General features: G+C 30.1%; 1 protein-coding gene across 1 annotated transcript in view; it reads left to right on the top strand.

Moving 5' to 3' along the window:
- The first annotated feature begins 1,249 nt into the window (after positions 1 to 1,249).
- The window catches only part of LOC122499994, a 41,152-nt gene continuing 23,273 nt past the window's right edge, over positions 1,250 to 19,128 (top strand). The window contains exons 1-3 of the mRNA XM_043608629.1: positions 1,250 to 1,501; positions 6,189 to 6,460; positions 7,556 to 7,739. Coding sequence (XP_043464564.1) covers positions 1,438 to 1,501; positions 6,189 to 6,460; positions 7,556 to 7,739 — 520 coding nt within the window. The 5' untranslated portion in view covers positions 1,250 to 1,437. The remainder of the gene's footprint in view (positions 1,502 to 6,188; positions 6,461 to 7,555; positions 7,740 to 19,128) is intronic.

Here is a 19,128-nt window from a genome sequence, read left to right as displayed (position 1 = left end):
TTTTAAATACAATTTAAATAAAAATTTTTTTGAAATAATTCAATTATTCTATTAGATTTTAATAAAATTCTTCCCAAGAATTCCATTATTTACATAAATAATTCTTCAGAAGAATTCAATTACTATATGTCGATAAATAACAAAATTATTCTGTAAAATTCATTTATTTTGAGATATTTAAATAAAATTCTTTGCAAAATTCAATTATTATTGTCAAAAATAACAATATTCATCACAAGAATTCAATTACTTTTAAAAGTAATACATTTTTTCTTGGAAATTCAATTATTTTAAACAATTCCAATAAAATCGTTCGCAAAAATTCAATTATTTTCAAAAAAACAAAATTTTTCACAGAAATTCAATTCTTTTTAAACATTTTAATAAAATTGTTCTCAATACATAATTCAATTTTTTTTTTAAAATAACAAAATTCTTTACAGAAATTCGCAATTCTTTTTAAACATTTTAATAAAATTCCTTGCAACTGTAGGCAATTATTGTCATAAATATTAAAATTGATCGCAGGATTTCAATTATTATTTTCAATACAATTTTACAGGAATTGCTCAAGAAATGTAATTATTCTTATAAATTTCATTTCATTTTCTCAAGAAAATCAATTATTTAAAAAAATGTTTTTTTTAATTCTATGGAAAAATTCAATTATTGTTTACAAAAATATTAGAATTTTTTAAGAATTCAATTAGGTATTTTGAAATAATTCAATTATTTTTTAAAATTTTAATTAAATTCTTTCCAAGAATTCAATTATTTACATAAATAATTCGACGAAAGAATTTAATTTTGTCGATAAATAAGAAAATTATTCCGGAAAATTAAATTATTTTGAGGCATTTAAATAAAATTCTTTGCAAAATTCAATTATTATTTTCAAAAATAACAATATTCATCACAAGAATTCAATTATTTTGAAAAATTCTAAAAAAATCGTTCGGAAGAATTCAATTATTTTCATAAATAATAAAATGCTTTTTAGGAATTCAATTATTTAAAAAAAATTAATAAAATGCCACACAGACATTCAATTATTGTCAAAAATTTTAATGGAATTCTTTGTAAAATTTAATTACTTAAAATTTTAAATTAACGTTTTACGGTTTCTGTTGCTCGTTCCCGTGTGGAAGCAGCTTAAACTACTAGCGCCTCTACCGTTAATGGTAAGAAGTCTACTTCGTTTACTTTATTGACCGAGCTGTTCCGGAGAAATTGAAGGGATTGAAGTCTCTTTGTACACATTACTTTATGCTTTTGAAACATTTAAATTATAAGGGTATAGATTTTTGATACAAAAAATATATTATTTAAGAAGAAAGAAGTTGTCTGTGTAATTATTTTTTCGTAATGTAATTAGTAAATTTGTCGTTTTTTATTTGGAACATATAAACGCTTACTGAAGGGAAATTTGTGTCCAATATGTCTGGTATATTTAATTTGTTTGTAGATTCGACTCAAGTCGCAAGAGCTCCAACGGTTTTTGGTAAGTTGAATGTTTTGTTTTATTATTTAATATATTAAATATTTTTATTTGCCGAAACATTAAATTTAATTTTTATTACATCAACAATAAATGATGTTCCATTATTCTGTATTTATATATGTAAATAAGTTTTCAAACATCGAAAAAGCCGCATTCTTTGTCATTGTAACGATCTTTGATAAACGGTTATAACCTTTTGTTTGCTTGAGTTTCATGAGTTTTCTGTATTCTTGTAATAAAATCAAAGGATTTTTTTTAATTATATATATTTCAGGTAAAAATTTATTCACTTAATATAAGGGCATATTTTTAAAACCTTTAACTTTTCAATAAGAACACAATTTTTTATTCTTTTTTTTAGCACAGTGTTGAAACTCTGTCCACATAAACTTTAAGAACCAATCTTTCAAATTCTCCAAGTGGACAGATAAAACGAATCGCCTTCAAAAAGTTATAAATTATTGGAAATTGCGAATTATTTTTAACCTGTAACAAAAAGCGATTCAACAAGTGTTGTTTTTTAGAATTGAAAACAGTTGAAAGTAATTAACTGAGGGGTTATAATTTATTAATAACAAAAATTATATTATTAAATATATTATTATATTATTATTTTATTAATTATATTATTAATACTTATCAAAATCTGTATTATTTTCAACTAAAGCATGGTCTGGAGTATCATTAACATTTCTTTTCGTTTCGATTGAAATTGAATTACTAAAAAATTAAATTGTTTACTTTGAAAATAGATTTTAATTGAATTGAATTGTAAAAATATAAAATTGTAATTTTTAGTTTATCTTTTAAATTTAACACTCGTAAATTTTTCAATTTTTTCTCCCTTTTTTCTTTTCTCTTGCATCTTATCTTTTTTCAGAATTAATTTGTTTGAATCCATTTTTGTGTGTAAAAAAATCTTGAAGTAAACATTGAAATATTTTTATATTAACTTTGTAATAAAGTATCTTGTTGACAGTCTTAATTAATTGTAATAATTGATATTATATTTTTTATTAAATTAATTCACTTCTATGAAATTTAATTTAAATTTTTTTTAAACTTTAAAAAATTTTTAAATTTAATTTTTAATTTATGAAGTTTTTTTAAATAAATTTCAATTTTGTTTTCATCAAATTTCCGTCGATTTGATGAACGTCAAAATTTGTCAATTTAATGATAAAATGTATAATATAATAGAAAAGTGGATAAATTAGTAATATACATATTTTAATATATTCGTTAGAATAAACAATTTTTACTTAGAATTAAAAATGACAAAAGTTTATAAAAAAAATTTTTTTGTATAAATTTATTCCCTATTTAAAATAATCACGTGTAATTTCTAGGTTTTTTTGTGTTTCAACCAAAAACTTTTTATTTAATTCTGAAAAACCCAAGGTGGATGACTCCTTCCTCCTCCAAATAAAAGCAGAAAAAAATTTACAAATATTTTTAAACATAAAAAATTATGGAGAAGGAAGGAGTCAACCACCTTGGGTTTTTCAGAATTAAATAGAAAACAAAAAATATCACAATTATCTCTTCAATCAATTAAATTTTAATAATAAAAAATTTCCAATCCAAGGTGAATGACTCCTTTCTCCTCCATATAAAAGCAGAGAAAAATTCACAAATGTTTTTAAACACGAAAAATTATGATTAATCCAATCCAACGAGTTAAACGCAAAAAACCACAATTTTATGGTGTTTTTTATGGTTTTTACCATGAAGATGACCTAGTCGCCAATTTTCATTATGATTTTCGTAATCAGGGCACAAAATTACGTAAGGAAACTAAATTTCAAGTCGATTGGCGGTTCGAGCGATTCGGAAGTATATCCCAAAATTCTTCGCCGAAATGCAATTCTATTCAGAAATTTTTATAAATTTCACTGGGACGTTCCATGGCTCCATGCACTGACGAAATTTTGATTTAACTTATACTTTGTAATTTGATAGTGTTTAGAGTTCTAAATGAGTGTGCCAGAAAGTTTAAATTTTTTTAAATATCTTCAGGCATCACAGTTGGTCTCCTTTTGTCCCCTTTTTTGCTGATTTTAGCATGTTTTATTTTTGGTTCAGACTATTGAGACCACAACACATTATAAATTTTTTTGTGTTACTGTTTGCGACTTAAATAATACACTCGGATCGCAAAGTTTCAGTACATTTGGACTATATTTGCTATTAAATGCTTGCTTCACTTCAAATTCAAATATTTATGTAAAAATTGATTTAAAAGCTATTAAACTCGAATCATTTTGAGGTTTATTGAATTCAGAATCAAATGGGCCAAAGTATAACCAATTTAATAATTTAAATATGAAAATATAGTTAATTAAATTTATAAAACAAATGAATAGATACGATGAACTTGCAATTTATATTCTTTAAAAAATTTAGAGCAGGAGAAGTTAATTTTATAGATTTCGTTGGAACTCAAGATTTAAAAATCGCTGTTTTCACAAAAAAAATCTCTATCTTTAAAAAATTATATTTTCATATAGATTGGTTATATCTTGGCCCATTCGATCTAAATGCATTAAACTTCAAAATAATCCTAGTTTGATTATATTATATTAAAATTAAATCATTTTTTTAAAAACTCTGTAGAAGCGATATGATAAAAAATTTAAATTATATTTGCAAATTGTATAAACAAATAAATTTTTGTAGGTGTTAAATATTCTTTCTTAAAAATTAATATTTGTTTTTTCCGAAAATTTTATTAATAATAAAATTTAAAGTTTTTAAATGTTATAAATTATTATTTTAAAAAAATTTTTTTCTTTGAATGAACTTTCTTAAATGGCTATAATATTCCGATATAATAGAAATGTTTATAAAAAAGATATATCGAAAACACTTAAATATAATTATTGTATTTTCTTATTGTTTATGTGATGTAAATATTTAAAAATTTTCTTTATAAGTATTAAAGTTACTTTCTACCAAAGAATCCAAAACTGTAAGAAATTTGAGTATTAATACATTGTTAATATAAATTTTAACACATTTTTATTTGTTGTTTGGTATATTTTTTGTCCCCTTTTTTAAGGAAAAAATTCCCCTTTTTGAGGATAAAAGGTACTGTGATGCCTGTATCTTGCAAGATATTTGCAATCATATAGTTTCGACCCTTTTTTTAGGAATTTTTAGCTCCTAAACTATTGAACGTAGGAACAAATTTTGTTATTCAAAATTATAGAAAAAAACATTGAACTTTAATAATATTATTTTTAAAAAGTACTTAACTTAATTTATTAACAATTTGATTAAGCAATATTATTTTTTAATGTTAATTTTTTGCAAGAAGATGGTGATGGATTTTTTTAATTTTTTAAAAATAAACTTCATTATGTGCTGAACGGACTGTATAAATATAAAAATGGTGTTTTTTGATATTTTTGAAAAATATTTTTTTAAATTTTTACTGACGCTCGTAAAAATAGTGCAGTAAAAATAATATTATTAAGATTCAATGTTTTCTCTATAATTTTCAATAACAAATTTGTTTTCCACGCTTAATTGGAGATAAAAATTCCTGAACAAGTGTCGAAATTATATGATTGCAATATCTTACAAAATATTAAAAATTTTGCAAAACTTTTTGGCACACTTATTGTTGTAACAATATTGTTACAATAATTTTGTCTAGACTTTGGGTTTTTATATGTCTAGACAATATACACTATAAATTTATCTACCTAAACCAAAGATTGTACACTTGCAAAATTCAAACCGTATATAGTGGATAGAAAATGTAAAAATTATAATTATTCATGAAAATATAAATAATTTTATTTAAAAACATTGTGTAGGTAATAAGGCAAAAATATTAATGATTGATTATTTAAATTAATGGTTTGTCTAATCTGTTGACGCTGTCGACGATAACGCGCGTAAAAATAGTGCAGTAAATATTTCAAAAAAATATTTCTCAAAAAATTCCAAAAAACACAATTTTATAATACAGTTGGTTTAGCACACAATGAAGTTTATTTTAAAAAAATTAAAAAAGTCCATCACCATCTTCATACTAAAAATTAACATTAAAAAAATAATTGTTTAATCAAACTGTTAAAAAATTAAGTTAAGTCCTTTTTAAAAATAATATTATTAAAGTTCAATGTTTTTTCTCTATAATTTTGAATAACAAAATTTTTTTCTACGATCAATAGTTTAGGAGCTAAAAAGTCCTGAATGAAGCGTCGAAATTATACGATTGCAAATATCTTGCAAAATATTGAAAATTTTTTAAAACTTTTTGTCACACTTATTTAGGACCCTAAACACTATCAAATTACAAAGTATAAGTAAAATCAAAATTTCGTCAGTGCATGGAGCCATGGAACGCCTCCACTGTAAAATTCAATTATTTTCATATATAACAATATTCATCACAAGAATACAATTATTTTTAAAATTAATAAAATTCTGCATGTACATGTGAAAAAGCAAACAGAAACTTAATGCGATTCACTAAAGAAAAAATACTGAAAAGCTTTTTTTGTTATTAATAGTATTTATTAATATTTCATGAAAAAATATATATTTAATATATTTAATATACATTTAATGATAAGCCCTTTTGTTACAAGATTTTAATGGTAATATATAATGTAACCAATCGTTATCTTAGTTTTAATTATTAAATAAATAACATTAAAATTAAAATTTTTAGGATCGAATGGCTTGAGTAATAATTCTGTGCAGAGAGCAAAAACTATTGGGGCACCAGGATCAACTCCTGCTAAAATTTTTGGACAAAAATCTAAAGGTCTTAGTATTCGATCTTCATCTGCATTGAATATCCATTCGCCATCTCCTCGATCGTTTGAGGTCAAAAAGAATATCTTAAAAACTGAAAATTGCACTTTAAAACCATTGGAAACTCTCGGCAAACCTAAATCTCCAATCAGGCAAAAATCTCCAATAAGGTTGTTATCTCCTCAGGTATGAAACATTTTCTATTATATACTCCATTAAAAGTTACATAAACTAGAATCTTCGCCTCCCTGCACATTAGTAACGCTTGCTAAGCAATGTAACAAGAATTTAGCAGCAGTTTCTACAATATTTTTTATATTTAAGAAATTATAAAGAATATCAATTTCAATTTATCACTCGGTGTTATTTAATAATAATGATGACTTTATCGATCACTCCGAGTCATTTAAAATAATGAAAAAAAATTAGGAGAAAAAAAATTTTTTTCTTAACGTTTCAACAGCATAGCCGTCCTCTTCAGAAACTGAAATTATTTAATATCCGAAATGATTCATATTAATTTGCAAAAGAATGCAATAAACAAAAAAGATGATACTCAAAATCTTAGTAATTGTTATCTCCATTTCCTTAATGAGAGAAAATATTTATAGTGTTTCTTTGTTTAGTAACACCTTGACATTTCGTCTATTTATTATTCGCATTATTGTAATAAGTTTATTGAACTTACTTTTCTCTCTTCATATTATTCTAATGACTTTATAATTGATCAGTGTCTATTAGCAATCGTGTCAAGCGAGACGTTTTAACAATCGACAAATTGTTTAATAATGTCCAAATTTTTATTTTTATTTATATTTTTTTCAATGGTAAATATTTTTATTTTTGTAAAATAATTTTTTTAATTGTAAAAGTATTTTATGTACGTGTATTTATAAATTATAATAAAATTTTAGTTTCTGAAGAGGACGGCTGTGCCGTTGAAACGTTAAGAAAAAAAATTGTTTTTCTCTTAATTTTTTTTCATTATTTTAAATGACTCGGAGTGATCGATAAAGTCATCATTATTATTAAATTATAAAGAATTTTACTAACTGTATTAATAAAAACAGATTTTGAAATTTTGAACAATTTTTGCTAAGTAATCAATGGAATTTCAACGTTTCTTTGATCGATGATAATAAAGCATTACGTACGAAGTGTATGTTCTTTGTATACAGGATCGGTTTTGCGTTTCTAGTATAGAACCATTGCACGTTTCTGTTCCATTTACTTCGATGGAAAAATAGTTAAATTAATCTTTATCATTTTTATTATTAACAGAAAAATCAGAAAACGTTAAGCCCTAAATTGGTCGTTTCTACAAACGAGAAAATACAGGTTTCAAAAGGGCCAGAGGAATTTGTTTTTAAAAAACCACTTACTCCTCGCAAGCTTAAAAAATCAGATATGGATTATCCAGAACCTGAGGTCTTGGCCCCAATTGGCGATATGGAATTTGAATTATGTAAGTATTAATTGGAATTTTTTATCTTTTATTAAAAGTATGAATCTATTTGATGTTTTATAAAAGTATTTTAAATAAAATTCAAGTTTTGTTGCTCAGAATTTTGCTCAGAACTTAAAAATTTAAGCATAACTTTTCTTTTCAAGTAATAAAAATTACAAAAACTCCATTCTTTTTGACACAAGTACAGTCCATTTTTACAATAAAATTCAAAAATTTTTAATCAGTCAAATCGTTTTCCTGTGATGCGCGCACAAAATATGGCGCAGACAGACAGAATTTGGTCGAATACAAAATAGATAACGAAGAATGTTTTATGTCTTATTGTAAACTTTGTTAGTTTAGATAAAATCAGCGGGAAATTAAGAGTATGCACGTAATGCAAATCGCTCTTTCCTTTGAAGGTCTGTCCCTCGCGGCCAAAAGATTTAAGCTTGGGTGGTTAATTTATTTTTATGTTAAAAAAGAATTAATTACATTTGTTCAAAACAACATTAGGAGAATGTCTTATCCTCATTTTATTATACATGATAATTTTATAATTCAAAACATAAAATATCAATTTTGCATTTAAAATGTGTAATAAATATAATACTTTATATTATATATAATTATAATAATTTTATGCGACTAAATTGCGCATGTCTGACTTGAATCCCAAATTCTTGCCTGAACCGTCTTTGCGCACTTTGAACCAAAATAATATTTAAGAAAGACAAATTTTGCTCTTCAATGATATTGACTGATAAACCTAAGTAATTTATTTTTTGATGAACTACTTTGTTTACGAGTGGCGTCTTAAATTTAAAAGCATTTTCATCATTAATTACTTTAGACTTTCCACAAGTAAACATTGAATAAGCCGGACTTTTTATGTCAGTGCTTCGAGCGTTAATGCTTATAACTAGCGACATATACCGCACTCGCTAACGCTCGTAGCAGTATAAATGGTAGCAGATAACCAGTCTCTTAAAGAATCGACATCTTTTTCTAAATCTGATTCTAAAATTCGTGCGTAATAGTTTTTTGAGTCTGAAAAGTGTGGTCATAATATGGTTTAAATATAACCGTCAAGACCAAAAACTATTGCTGGATTAACGAGATGTCGACTTTTGTGCATAGAAAAAGATTGTCGAAGCACACGGAAGTTTGGACTTTTTTGTATATATATGCATAAGTCGCGACAATAGGTTTACGTGCTTCTCGTTGAGGATTATATAAATGTTTAAGAAATTCTGGAACATGTGCTTCAATAAAATCTTGTCTATTTATAGATTTAAGCCCTATGTTTCGAGGAACGAAACTAAGCATTAAAGATATTCGTAAACATTTTACAATTAAACTCACAGTTTGCCTACTTGGATATCAAATACGATTTTAAAAAAGTCATCTGTCAAACCTTGTCTCATCTTACACAAAAAAGTTATTACATTATTTTTGGATATTTCTCTATGGTGACTATACTTGACAACTGGATCGCATTGATACAATCTATCTTTTTTTGTATCAGCAGCCATTCTTAATCATTGTAAGAAGGTTTCTAGTACGCGACCTTTACAAATGTAAGGTCTTTTTATATTATCTTAAATCTGGTAATAAATCGATTAAGAAAAAACCATTCTCATCAAAATGATGTACACAAGATCTTACATTATGAGAAACATAAATATCTCTTAATACAAAAACAGTGGAGTGATCTCTGACTTGTGACAAGGCGATTGGCATTTGTTTAAATGTTATGAAATAATATTTTTACATGTTCTAGGTTCTATTTTAAATTGTATCTAGGTTTTGTTTAACCTTTCTGGTTTTTTCTTTTGTTTTTCCTTATTTTGAGTTGGATTTTTCTCATCATGTTGTTTTTCAGTTGATTTTTGGTTCTTTATTTTTTCTTTTCACGCCAGTATAATTCTTTTTTCACATTTTGCCAACCTTCCTCCTGGGTGAACTGAGTAGCCTGGGCCTACGGTGGCGCTTTAACGTGGAATCGACTATACTGTGCGAATTATAATTCGTTATTTTTCGTTTTTATTTTTTTCTTCATTTTTTTACTTTACCATTATTTTGGTTTTTTGAAGATTTTTTGTTTATTTTGTTGTGCATCTATATTCCTATGAATTATTATTAATTCTCTGGTTCATAATATATGAACGCTGTTTAACGCTATAACTATATGTTAATCACACACAGATATGGCTGTATGTTCTGCAATAGGACACTAACAGGAATAGAAGAAGAAAAAGTTTCAAATAACATATTTAACATGAGAAAAAAATATTTCGTTAATAATCTAGATTGCAAATGTGTCCACTTTATAATGTAATGAATGGTTTCCCTTTAATAGTTGATTGTAACTATTAACACACCAGATGCAATCCAAATGTTTTAATATTTAATTATATAGCTTGTTAAGTACGTGGATTCACGAAAATGTGAAATGTTCGCCTTAATCATTTAATGGTTGTTTTCTGAGTAATAATAGCAACCGTAAATGTCATGAATATACTGTAGGTTAGTTTCACTTTGATATTACCGTTTAGTTTTATTTTAAGGATTTTTCCTTTTGCAGGACCCATGAATGCGTATTCGGAATTTGCACTTGTTCGATGTTTTCATGAAACTACGATGGTTCTACCAAGGAAATGTTTTTTAACATTCTTCTGCTTTGTTAGATCTGATAATTCTTTACCCAAGACGTAAGAGATCGTACAAGTTTGATATTAACCTATTGATTCATAAGTCATTAATTTTCTGCACTGTCAAATGGGTGTTTTAAAAATTTTGTTTGTTTGTCCTTTTGATTTTTGATTATTTTCCCTAGATTGAGGGTGAAGTTTAATTTTATATAGGTACATTAAAGCTTCTTCTTGATGTTTTACGCAATTTTCATTGCTTTCGTCAAACGATTCAGGGCAATGAGTTTTTGTGAATCCAATTCCTTCTTTAGATAAATCTTTTAAAATCTGCAGAGAGCAGTTCTTAAAGTTTCTGGTGAAAGCCAAAAATGAATTGCAATTATTTTGCTGAAAGAAACTTTAGCCCTGGTAAGCTTCTTTACTCTATCTTTAAATTCACTTTTGTTAGCATATTCAGGAAGATAATGATAGTATTCACTCTTGTCTAGAGGTTCATTTTCTTCTCTGATCAAAAATTGTTCACAATTTTCACATGAATTGTATTTTCTGAGAACATGTCGAGCAATAAGTCCCGTAAAGTAGTTGATGGCGTTATTTTCGTAAACTCTTAAATTGTTATTTTGGATTTCATCAATATGATTCATCTCAGCTGTATTAGATTTGCTCATTAATGTTTAATTCAGCAGTTTAATTGGGATTCGTGAAGTTTCCATTTCATCTTCACAATTTTTGAAAAGGCTGACAAGCTGGTCGATTTGATCTTTGTTACCCAAGCCATCAATGTCTGCTGTGATTTCTTCATTGTCGACGAGATCTTTTTCGTTTAGCTCAAGCTCCACTCGAGCAGCTGCTAACTACTTTGATACAATAGTCACTGGAGAATCTAACGATAGTGCAGATTCACATCGAACATTCTCTTTATCACTTGCTTGTATGATTCCACAAATTGCTGCAAATTTAATTTAAACATCCTAGCAGATGGATTTATATTAAATTCACCACGTAGCCGAACTTTTGAAAGAAGGTGTTCAACAGAATCCTGATTAGCCACACCACAAGCGAATACGAAGTCTAGGAATTCTAGTTTTGTTTTTCGATTTTTAGCACGTTCAGGAGTTTCTTTAACTGACAGTTTTTTGTAAGGTTTAATGCTCCACTTTGAAAACCATTCCTCAAATGCAGTCAAAGTTTGTCCCACTTCTTTTTTTTAGGAAACAATAGCCTTTTTCGATATTCTCCATGCTTTAAGTGATAAGCGTTACAATAGTCGATTACCTCATCTAATTTTCCAGCAGAGTCACTCCATGTTGAGCTATTAATTCCATTTCACCATTGACTTCAAACAGTGGGTCATTTTCATTAATATTTAAAAGTTTACAGGAGTTTTGATTCTTCGTGCACTGATCAAACGTTAGTATTTTCACTTTAGCACCTACTTCTTTTAATTTTCTTAAGCACATAGCACATTTTAACAATTAGTTGCAGTTGTTCACCATTCATTTCACTTTTTCCTGGAAGAATATACGCAAAAACTTGACGCCATCTGTTATTAGCATTTAAGCTATCGAGACCATGAGGTAAACTGCAACCCGCCTTGCGAAGTTGTCTGTAACCAGAAGTTGAATGATACATCATATGCTTTGCTAATTCTTTTTCAGCATTAGAATAAGGCCTGGACTTTCCATGTATATGCAAATGAATCATAGTTCTTGCAACTTGACTGGTACAATTTTGTCTATTTAGAAATGTGTCTGCAGTTTCGTTTTAAATTTTCTGTTATTGGTGTCTGTATGAATTTCGTTGTTGTCTAGTTTGATCTAATGTTCGATTTACTGATTTCAAAGCTTGTTTTAAACGACAAACATCTTTCTGTAACATTTTGATTTTTTCTTTTTCAATGGTTTCATTTTTGTGTGACACTAATTCTTGATTAACCTAATAGCGCTTCTTCATAACTGTAATTTGGTGAAACTATTCTTGTGTTTAAAAGCAGAACCAGTATTTCTAGAATAGTTCATTTCTATTCCTCGCATTCCTGTTTTACACGCATACTCACGACTATCTTTGAATCATTTTCGAAATTGATTTAGCTTAGCCATTACGATTTACATATCTGTGTAACCTTGACGATTTAAACAATGTATATAGACAATCACCTAAGCTTAGATCTTTTGGTCACGAGAGGTCAGACTTTTAAAGGAAAGAACGATTTCCTTATACGTGCATACTTTCAGTTTCTCTCTAGTAAGGACGACGTAGAAGTCCACAACGTTTATCAACGAAAATTTTTTTTTAAAAATAGAAGATTTAACTTACAGAGATCAAAAGAAAAGTCACAAACACAACAGAAAGCAAATATCAAAACTTAAAATTCCAAAAAATTACTTTTTTTAAAAACTTTAAAATAATAACTATATGTATGCAAACCATACAAAAATGACAACGGCATATGGGACCGTCCATAAATTACGTAACACGTTTTTAGTGAAATTTTGAACCCCCCCTCCCCCTATGTAACAAGTTGTAACAAAATCGTTTTACACCCCCCCCTCCTTATCAATGTTACGTAATTTTTAAAAATATTTTTTTACTAACGTTTTTCGAAACAAATTTGTTTATTACTGTTTTTTTTAGTATTTATATCGTACAATAGCAATACAAAATTAAGTTAAATATAAAAAACATTTAGAGGAATAATTTTATTAATCATACTGAACAACCAAAAATATAACATTGATTTTTTAACAATAAAAATTGTATATTATTCCCAAGAATCGGTTCCCGAAATGATTCGATTTTTACTTATATTGAAGTGGCGGCAAGGGACAGCTTTTCAAAAATTTATCCATTATAAAGAGATTAAGTTCCTTATAAATATTACGTAACAATGATGATTGACCCCCCCCCCTCCCATGTAACATATGATAACATTTTCTCGAACCCCCCCTCCCCCCTAAACGTGTTACGTAATTTATGGACAGCCCCTATGTCAGATCCTCAATTATAATTTGACCAAGGATTCTGTGCATAACTGCGATTAGGTGTGAGAAATAAATTAGGTTGCATCTCAAACTTGAATATAAAAATACTTTATTATAATTACTCGAAATTTAGTGCGTCTATTTCATTACATGGCTCTAAGGAGACTATCTCTCCCCGCTACGTCGTTTACATCAATCAACTCCTTACTCACATGACCTCTGTGTTCCAAAATATAAATTGGTCATTTTTGCCGCAAAATTCAAAACATCCCGGCCCCCTTGAAATGCTTCCCTTAACAATAGAAGCATTTTTAGAAATAAATTAATTACCATTATCAAAATATCGAGTTAAAATACTTGGCAGTCAATCTTCCTCTTCAAGAGGTAAAATACATATCTTTGGTAAAGACCTTTTTACAATTCCCGAAGCTGTTCTAACACTTACAATTCTAGTCAGTCCATCGGCACCTGGGTGCATTTCGGTTATTCCCCCAAGTTGCCATCGTAAGGGTGGCAAATTATCATCCTTAATCACAACCATTCGTCCAACTCTTACATATTCACTGCGATCTTTTTGTTTCCATTTCAAACGCGATTGAAGCTGTGTCACATATTCGGTCGACCATCTCTGCCAAAAAGACTGTTGCATTTTGCTCAATAATTGGAATCTGTTCGTTCGATTCACGGGAACGTCTCGAACATCTTCCTCTAAAATTGAATTCAAGGTCGTTCCAATAAGAAAATGACCAGGAGTCAACACGTTTAAATCATTGATATCAGCTGATAAAGAATACAACGGCCTTGAGTTCAAGATAGATTCAATTTGCACAATTACGGTATAAAATTCCTCGAAGGTCAACGGTGTTTCATTGATTACCGTTTTAAGATGAGATTTGGCAGATTTAACTGCTGCCTCTCATAATCCCCCCATGTGCGGCGAATAAGGTGGAATAAAACTCCATTTAATAGAATTATTCGCTACAAAATTCATGATTTTTTCTTGACTCTCGTTCTCTGACAACAAACTCCTCACGATTTTTTTCAATTCATTATTTGCTCCTATGAAATTTTTACCATTGTCAGACATTATCGTTAAGCATTTACCACGACAACTTATAAACCTTTTCAATGCATTTAAAAAGGCGTTTGTTGTCAGGTCTGAGACCAATTCTAGATGCACGGCCTTGACTGCCATGCATACGAAAACGCATAGATACGCTTTACCAGTTTTGTTCCTAGATACCTTTATATTAAATGGCCCTGCGTAGTCTAATCCTACATTAGCGAATGGTCTCGACGGCGTTACTCGCACCTCTGGTAAATTGCCCATCATTTGTGACGAAACTGCGGGTTTTAATCTAAAACATAAAACACATTTACTCAAGACTCGACGAATAGCACCTCTCATTGATACAATCCAATACTTCTCGCGCAAGGTTGCGGCTAACAATTGTGATCCAGCATGTAAATTTTGGTAATGACAGTGGCGAATAATCAATTCTGTGAGCACGTGTTTTTTGGAAAGGATGATGGGAAAGCGTTGGAAGTAGGATAATGGAGCATGAGTCAATCTTCCCCCCACCCTCATCAAACCTTCTTCATCCAGGAACGGGTTCAAGGTCAGCAGCTTACTGTTGTGATGAATCGGTTGATCACGCTGAAGATCATGCAACTCTCTCGGAAATTCTTCTTCTTGATGTAATTTTAAAAGTGTTGTCCTTGCTCTCGCTAATTCCTCTGCCGACAATGATCCAGAAATCAATGGTTTCTTATCGCGTTTTTTTCGAAGATTCCCTTTAAATCTCAGACAGTATGCAATCACTCTGCACAATTTGTTCCAGGATGAGAATTTTCTCAAGATTGAGAAATCTTTCGTTTCCAGCACTGCAAACGTCATCATCAATTTTTTTTTGCTCAGGAACATCTGAAATTTGAGTGTTAGTTTGTGGCCATGAATCCTCATTTTTCTGGAGCCAACTTGGCCCATTCCACCAAAGACTTGAAGTTGACAAGTCTTGGGCGTCCATTCCTCGAGATATCAAATCAGCGGGATTCTGATCAGTTGGTACGTGATTCCATATGTCGTCAGGTGTGAGTAGCTGAATTTCAGCAATACGATTGCCCACGAAAGTCTGCCATCTGCTTGAATCACCCTTGATCCAAGCAAGAGCGATTGTGGAGTCGCTCCAAAAGAAGCATTCATCAATTTTGACGGTCAATGCTTCTGTGACCTTTGCGAATATTGTGGACAGCAAAAGAGCTCTGCAGAGTTCAAGTCTCGGCAAACTCGTAGACTTCAGTGGTGCTACTCTTGAACGAGCGCAGATGAGTCTCACCAGTACCGATCCATCCAAGTTGATCGAACGCATAAACAGACAAGCACCATATGCTACCTCTGATGCGTCACTGAACCCATGAATCTGAATTGTTTGTGGTGACTCGACGAGAACGTGTCGAGGAATATCGATGTTATTTATCTCGTTTAGCTGCTGACAGTGAGAAAGCCATTTTTCCTTTAGATGGTCTGGAATTGGAATATCTCAATCCACCTTCAGCTTCCACAAGAATTGCAGGAGTAGTTTTGATCGAACTGTAAACGGACCAATCAGACCCAGCGGATCGAAGACTTGAGAAATAATCGATAGTATGATTCTCTTGGTGATGATTTTAGAATCCAGTTTATATGACGTATGATATCTCAATCGATCATCTCCAGGTTGCCAACAAAGTCCCAGCGTTTTTATTTCCGTAATCTCATGATCAGCGTTGTCATGACTCAAACCTTCCACATTGGAGTAGATCTTCTGCAAATCGAGACCAGCTGACTGAAGAATTGCTGTAACTTCATCCTTGATTTGTATGACTTCTTCCTCCGTTTGTCCGCCAGTTTATAAGTCGTCGACATAGAAATCGTCTCTGATAATTTGTGATGCCTGAGGGTGTGACAGTGTTGAGTTGAAAGGTTTCCAACAGTTGTGTTTCCTCATTTCTCCATAGAATACATTGAAGTCTTCGTTGCTCTGGCTTCACCCAAATTTGTCGAAACATCTTGACCACATCACCTGTGAGAACGAATCGATGCTGTCTAAAACGGACAATTATGTCGAAGAATTCCCTCTGAATCGTTGGACCCACCATCACACAATCGTTTAGCGAGATTCCAGATTTCGTCTTGCACGAAGCATCGAATACCACTCGGAGTTTGGTTGACTTGCTGGACTCCTTGATCACCGCATGGTGAGGTAAATAGTTTTCGTCCTTGAATAACTGATCTTCTGGAATAAGAGACATATGACCAACCGACAAATATTCTTCCAAAAATTCACTATATCGTACCTTCATTGATTCGTCCTTGAGAAGTCGACGTTTTGTTGCAAGCAACCTTTTTTCAGCATTGCTCCTAGATTCTCCAAGTTCACTCACATCTCTTTTTAGCAGACCTCAGAGTGCCTTGCTCCTAAACAATTGTAACATAAATTAAGTTCCCTGATTTTATTTCTTTTTTGATCGATAGACAAATTTCGAAACGTTAAACAAGTGTAGATTCTATGATCCTTTTGACAGATTGCACACTCAGTCGAAGGATTACCTGCCGCGAAGTGTACTAGATTTTTTGTTTCCTTTTTTGTTCCGTAATTATTCGCATTTTTTGACGATGAAATTGAATTAGATCCGATAGGAGAAATTGCTTCTAACATTTCACATCTAATATTTAAAAATTCTAAAAAATCAGATAATTTTGACAATTTGTCAGAAACGACCTTTAATTCCCATTCACGTTTTGTTGCGTTATCTAACCGCGAAGAAGCCAAAAATATTAAAATCGTGTCCCACTTTTCGACCGGCTCCTTCAACCGTTTCAGAATTCTAGTGTGTTTTTCTGATCCGTCTGACAATGCACGCAGAGAGTCAACCGATTCTTTCGATGCTTGTGGTAAATTAAACAACTGTTGAACGTGATGGTTGATAATTAATCGCGAATTGTGATATCTTTTTATTAGTAATTCCCAAACTAAATTATAATTTGCTTGTGTTATTTCAAAAGAATTAATGTACTCTTTCGCCTTTCCCGTTAAGGCTGATTGCAAGTAGTGAAATTTTGTGATAGAATCTAAAGATGTGTTTCCGTCAACCATCGCGACAAAAGTGTCATGAAAACTCTGCCATCGTTCGTACGACCCATCGAAATTTGGAAGAGTGATAATTGGCAACCGCGCATGTGACACGCTCGGTATAGTATGATTATCTGACGACACGGACTCCGACCGGCTCGTCGTTGTTTGTAATGGTACACTACTTTTTTCTATCTTTGTTTTCGCTATATTCACGGTAGCAAAAAAGGCATTTTCAAATTGTTCCCGCTCAGCTGCTTCCGGTTCAGGCAATAAAGAATCAATTTTATCTTGTAAATCGTCAAATTCCGCGTAAAATCCATCAAATTTATTAAGCCTTGACTCTATTTCAAATATAGTTTCTGAGTTTTGAATATAAGTTTCAAAATAATGCCTGAAACGTGTAGCTTTTGCTTTAAGAGCAGTACGCTTTTTTTCAATTCGCTTAAATCCATTTTACAATATTAGACACCAAAGTTATAATTATACAAAAATTAGCTTACCGTTTCGTAGAATTTATTAAAAAGAAATCCACACACATACAATACAGAATAAAATCCGACAATTCCTTAAGATCGCCTCGATGACTTTAGATTCTTTCCCAGTTTCCGTTGACCATGTTTTGTTCCAATGCTGCTCCGAATGATATATTTCCTTGTTCTCGTTAAATGAAAGTTTCCACAGCATAGAAATTTGGATGCCTCAGTAATCCAAATCCAAAGAATTGTTTCCTTGATTGTCGTTCGTCTTTATATGTAAAATGTTGAGTCTCCACACCATAAATTAATTTTGATTCACCATGTGCTTAATATGGCGGCATGGCCCTTTTGAACAGTTCACCACTATATATTGTTTTGTTGAAAGATTGCACCATTTTCACACACCATCATTTAGATAATATCCGACTTCGAAGGACCAAAATGTGCATAACTGCGATTAGAGGGGAGAAATAAATTAGGTTGCATCTCAAACTTGGAAATAAAAATACTTTATTATAATTACTCGAAATTTAGTGCGTCTATTTCATTACATGGCTCTAAGGAGACTATCTCTCCCCGCTACGTCGTTTACATCAATCAACTCCTTACTCACATGACCTCTGTGTTCCAAAATATAAATTGGTCATTTTTGCCGCAAAATTCAAAACAGATTATTTTGTTGTTTACTACTCCTAGTAAGTACCTTAATATGCAAATATAATTTCAAAAAAATTTCTGGCCGGAAACTATCAGTTTTTTGCCCTCAAAAATCGAAAAAATAGGTAAAAATAAAGACAAAAAATTGTGAAAATTAGAGTTATCAGTTGACCAAGGATTTTATTTTTGGTAATGGCTCCTAGTAAGTCCCCTAACATTCCTACACAATTTCAAAATAATCGCTGCCCGAAAACTCTAAATTTGTTGCCCTCAAAAATCGAAAAATTAGTTAAAAATAGGCAAAAAAAATTGTCAAAGTTAGAGTTATGAATTAACCAAGGATTTTATTTTTGGAAATGACTCCTAGTGTGTCTCCTAATATTCCTACACAATTTCAAAAAAATCGCTGCCCGGAAACTCTCAATTTTTTGCCCTAAAATATCGAAAAATTAGTTAAAAATAATGAAAAAAATTGTGAAAATTAGAGATATCAATTGACCAAGGATTTTATTTTTGGAAATGAC

The sequence above is a fragment of the Leptopilina heterotoma genome, unplaced genomic scaffold (assembly GCF_015476425.1).
Source record: "Leptopilina heterotoma isolate Lh14 unplaced genomic scaffold, ASM1547642v1 Lhet_180, whole genome shotgun sequence".
In the NCBI taxonomy this organism is placed as follows: Eukaryota; Metazoa; Arthropoda; class Insecta; order Hymenoptera; family Figitidae; genus Leptopilina; species Leptopilina heterotoma.
Note: the sequence above shows the minus strand (reverse complement) of the source record. Positions and strands in the feature narration are given on the sequence as shown.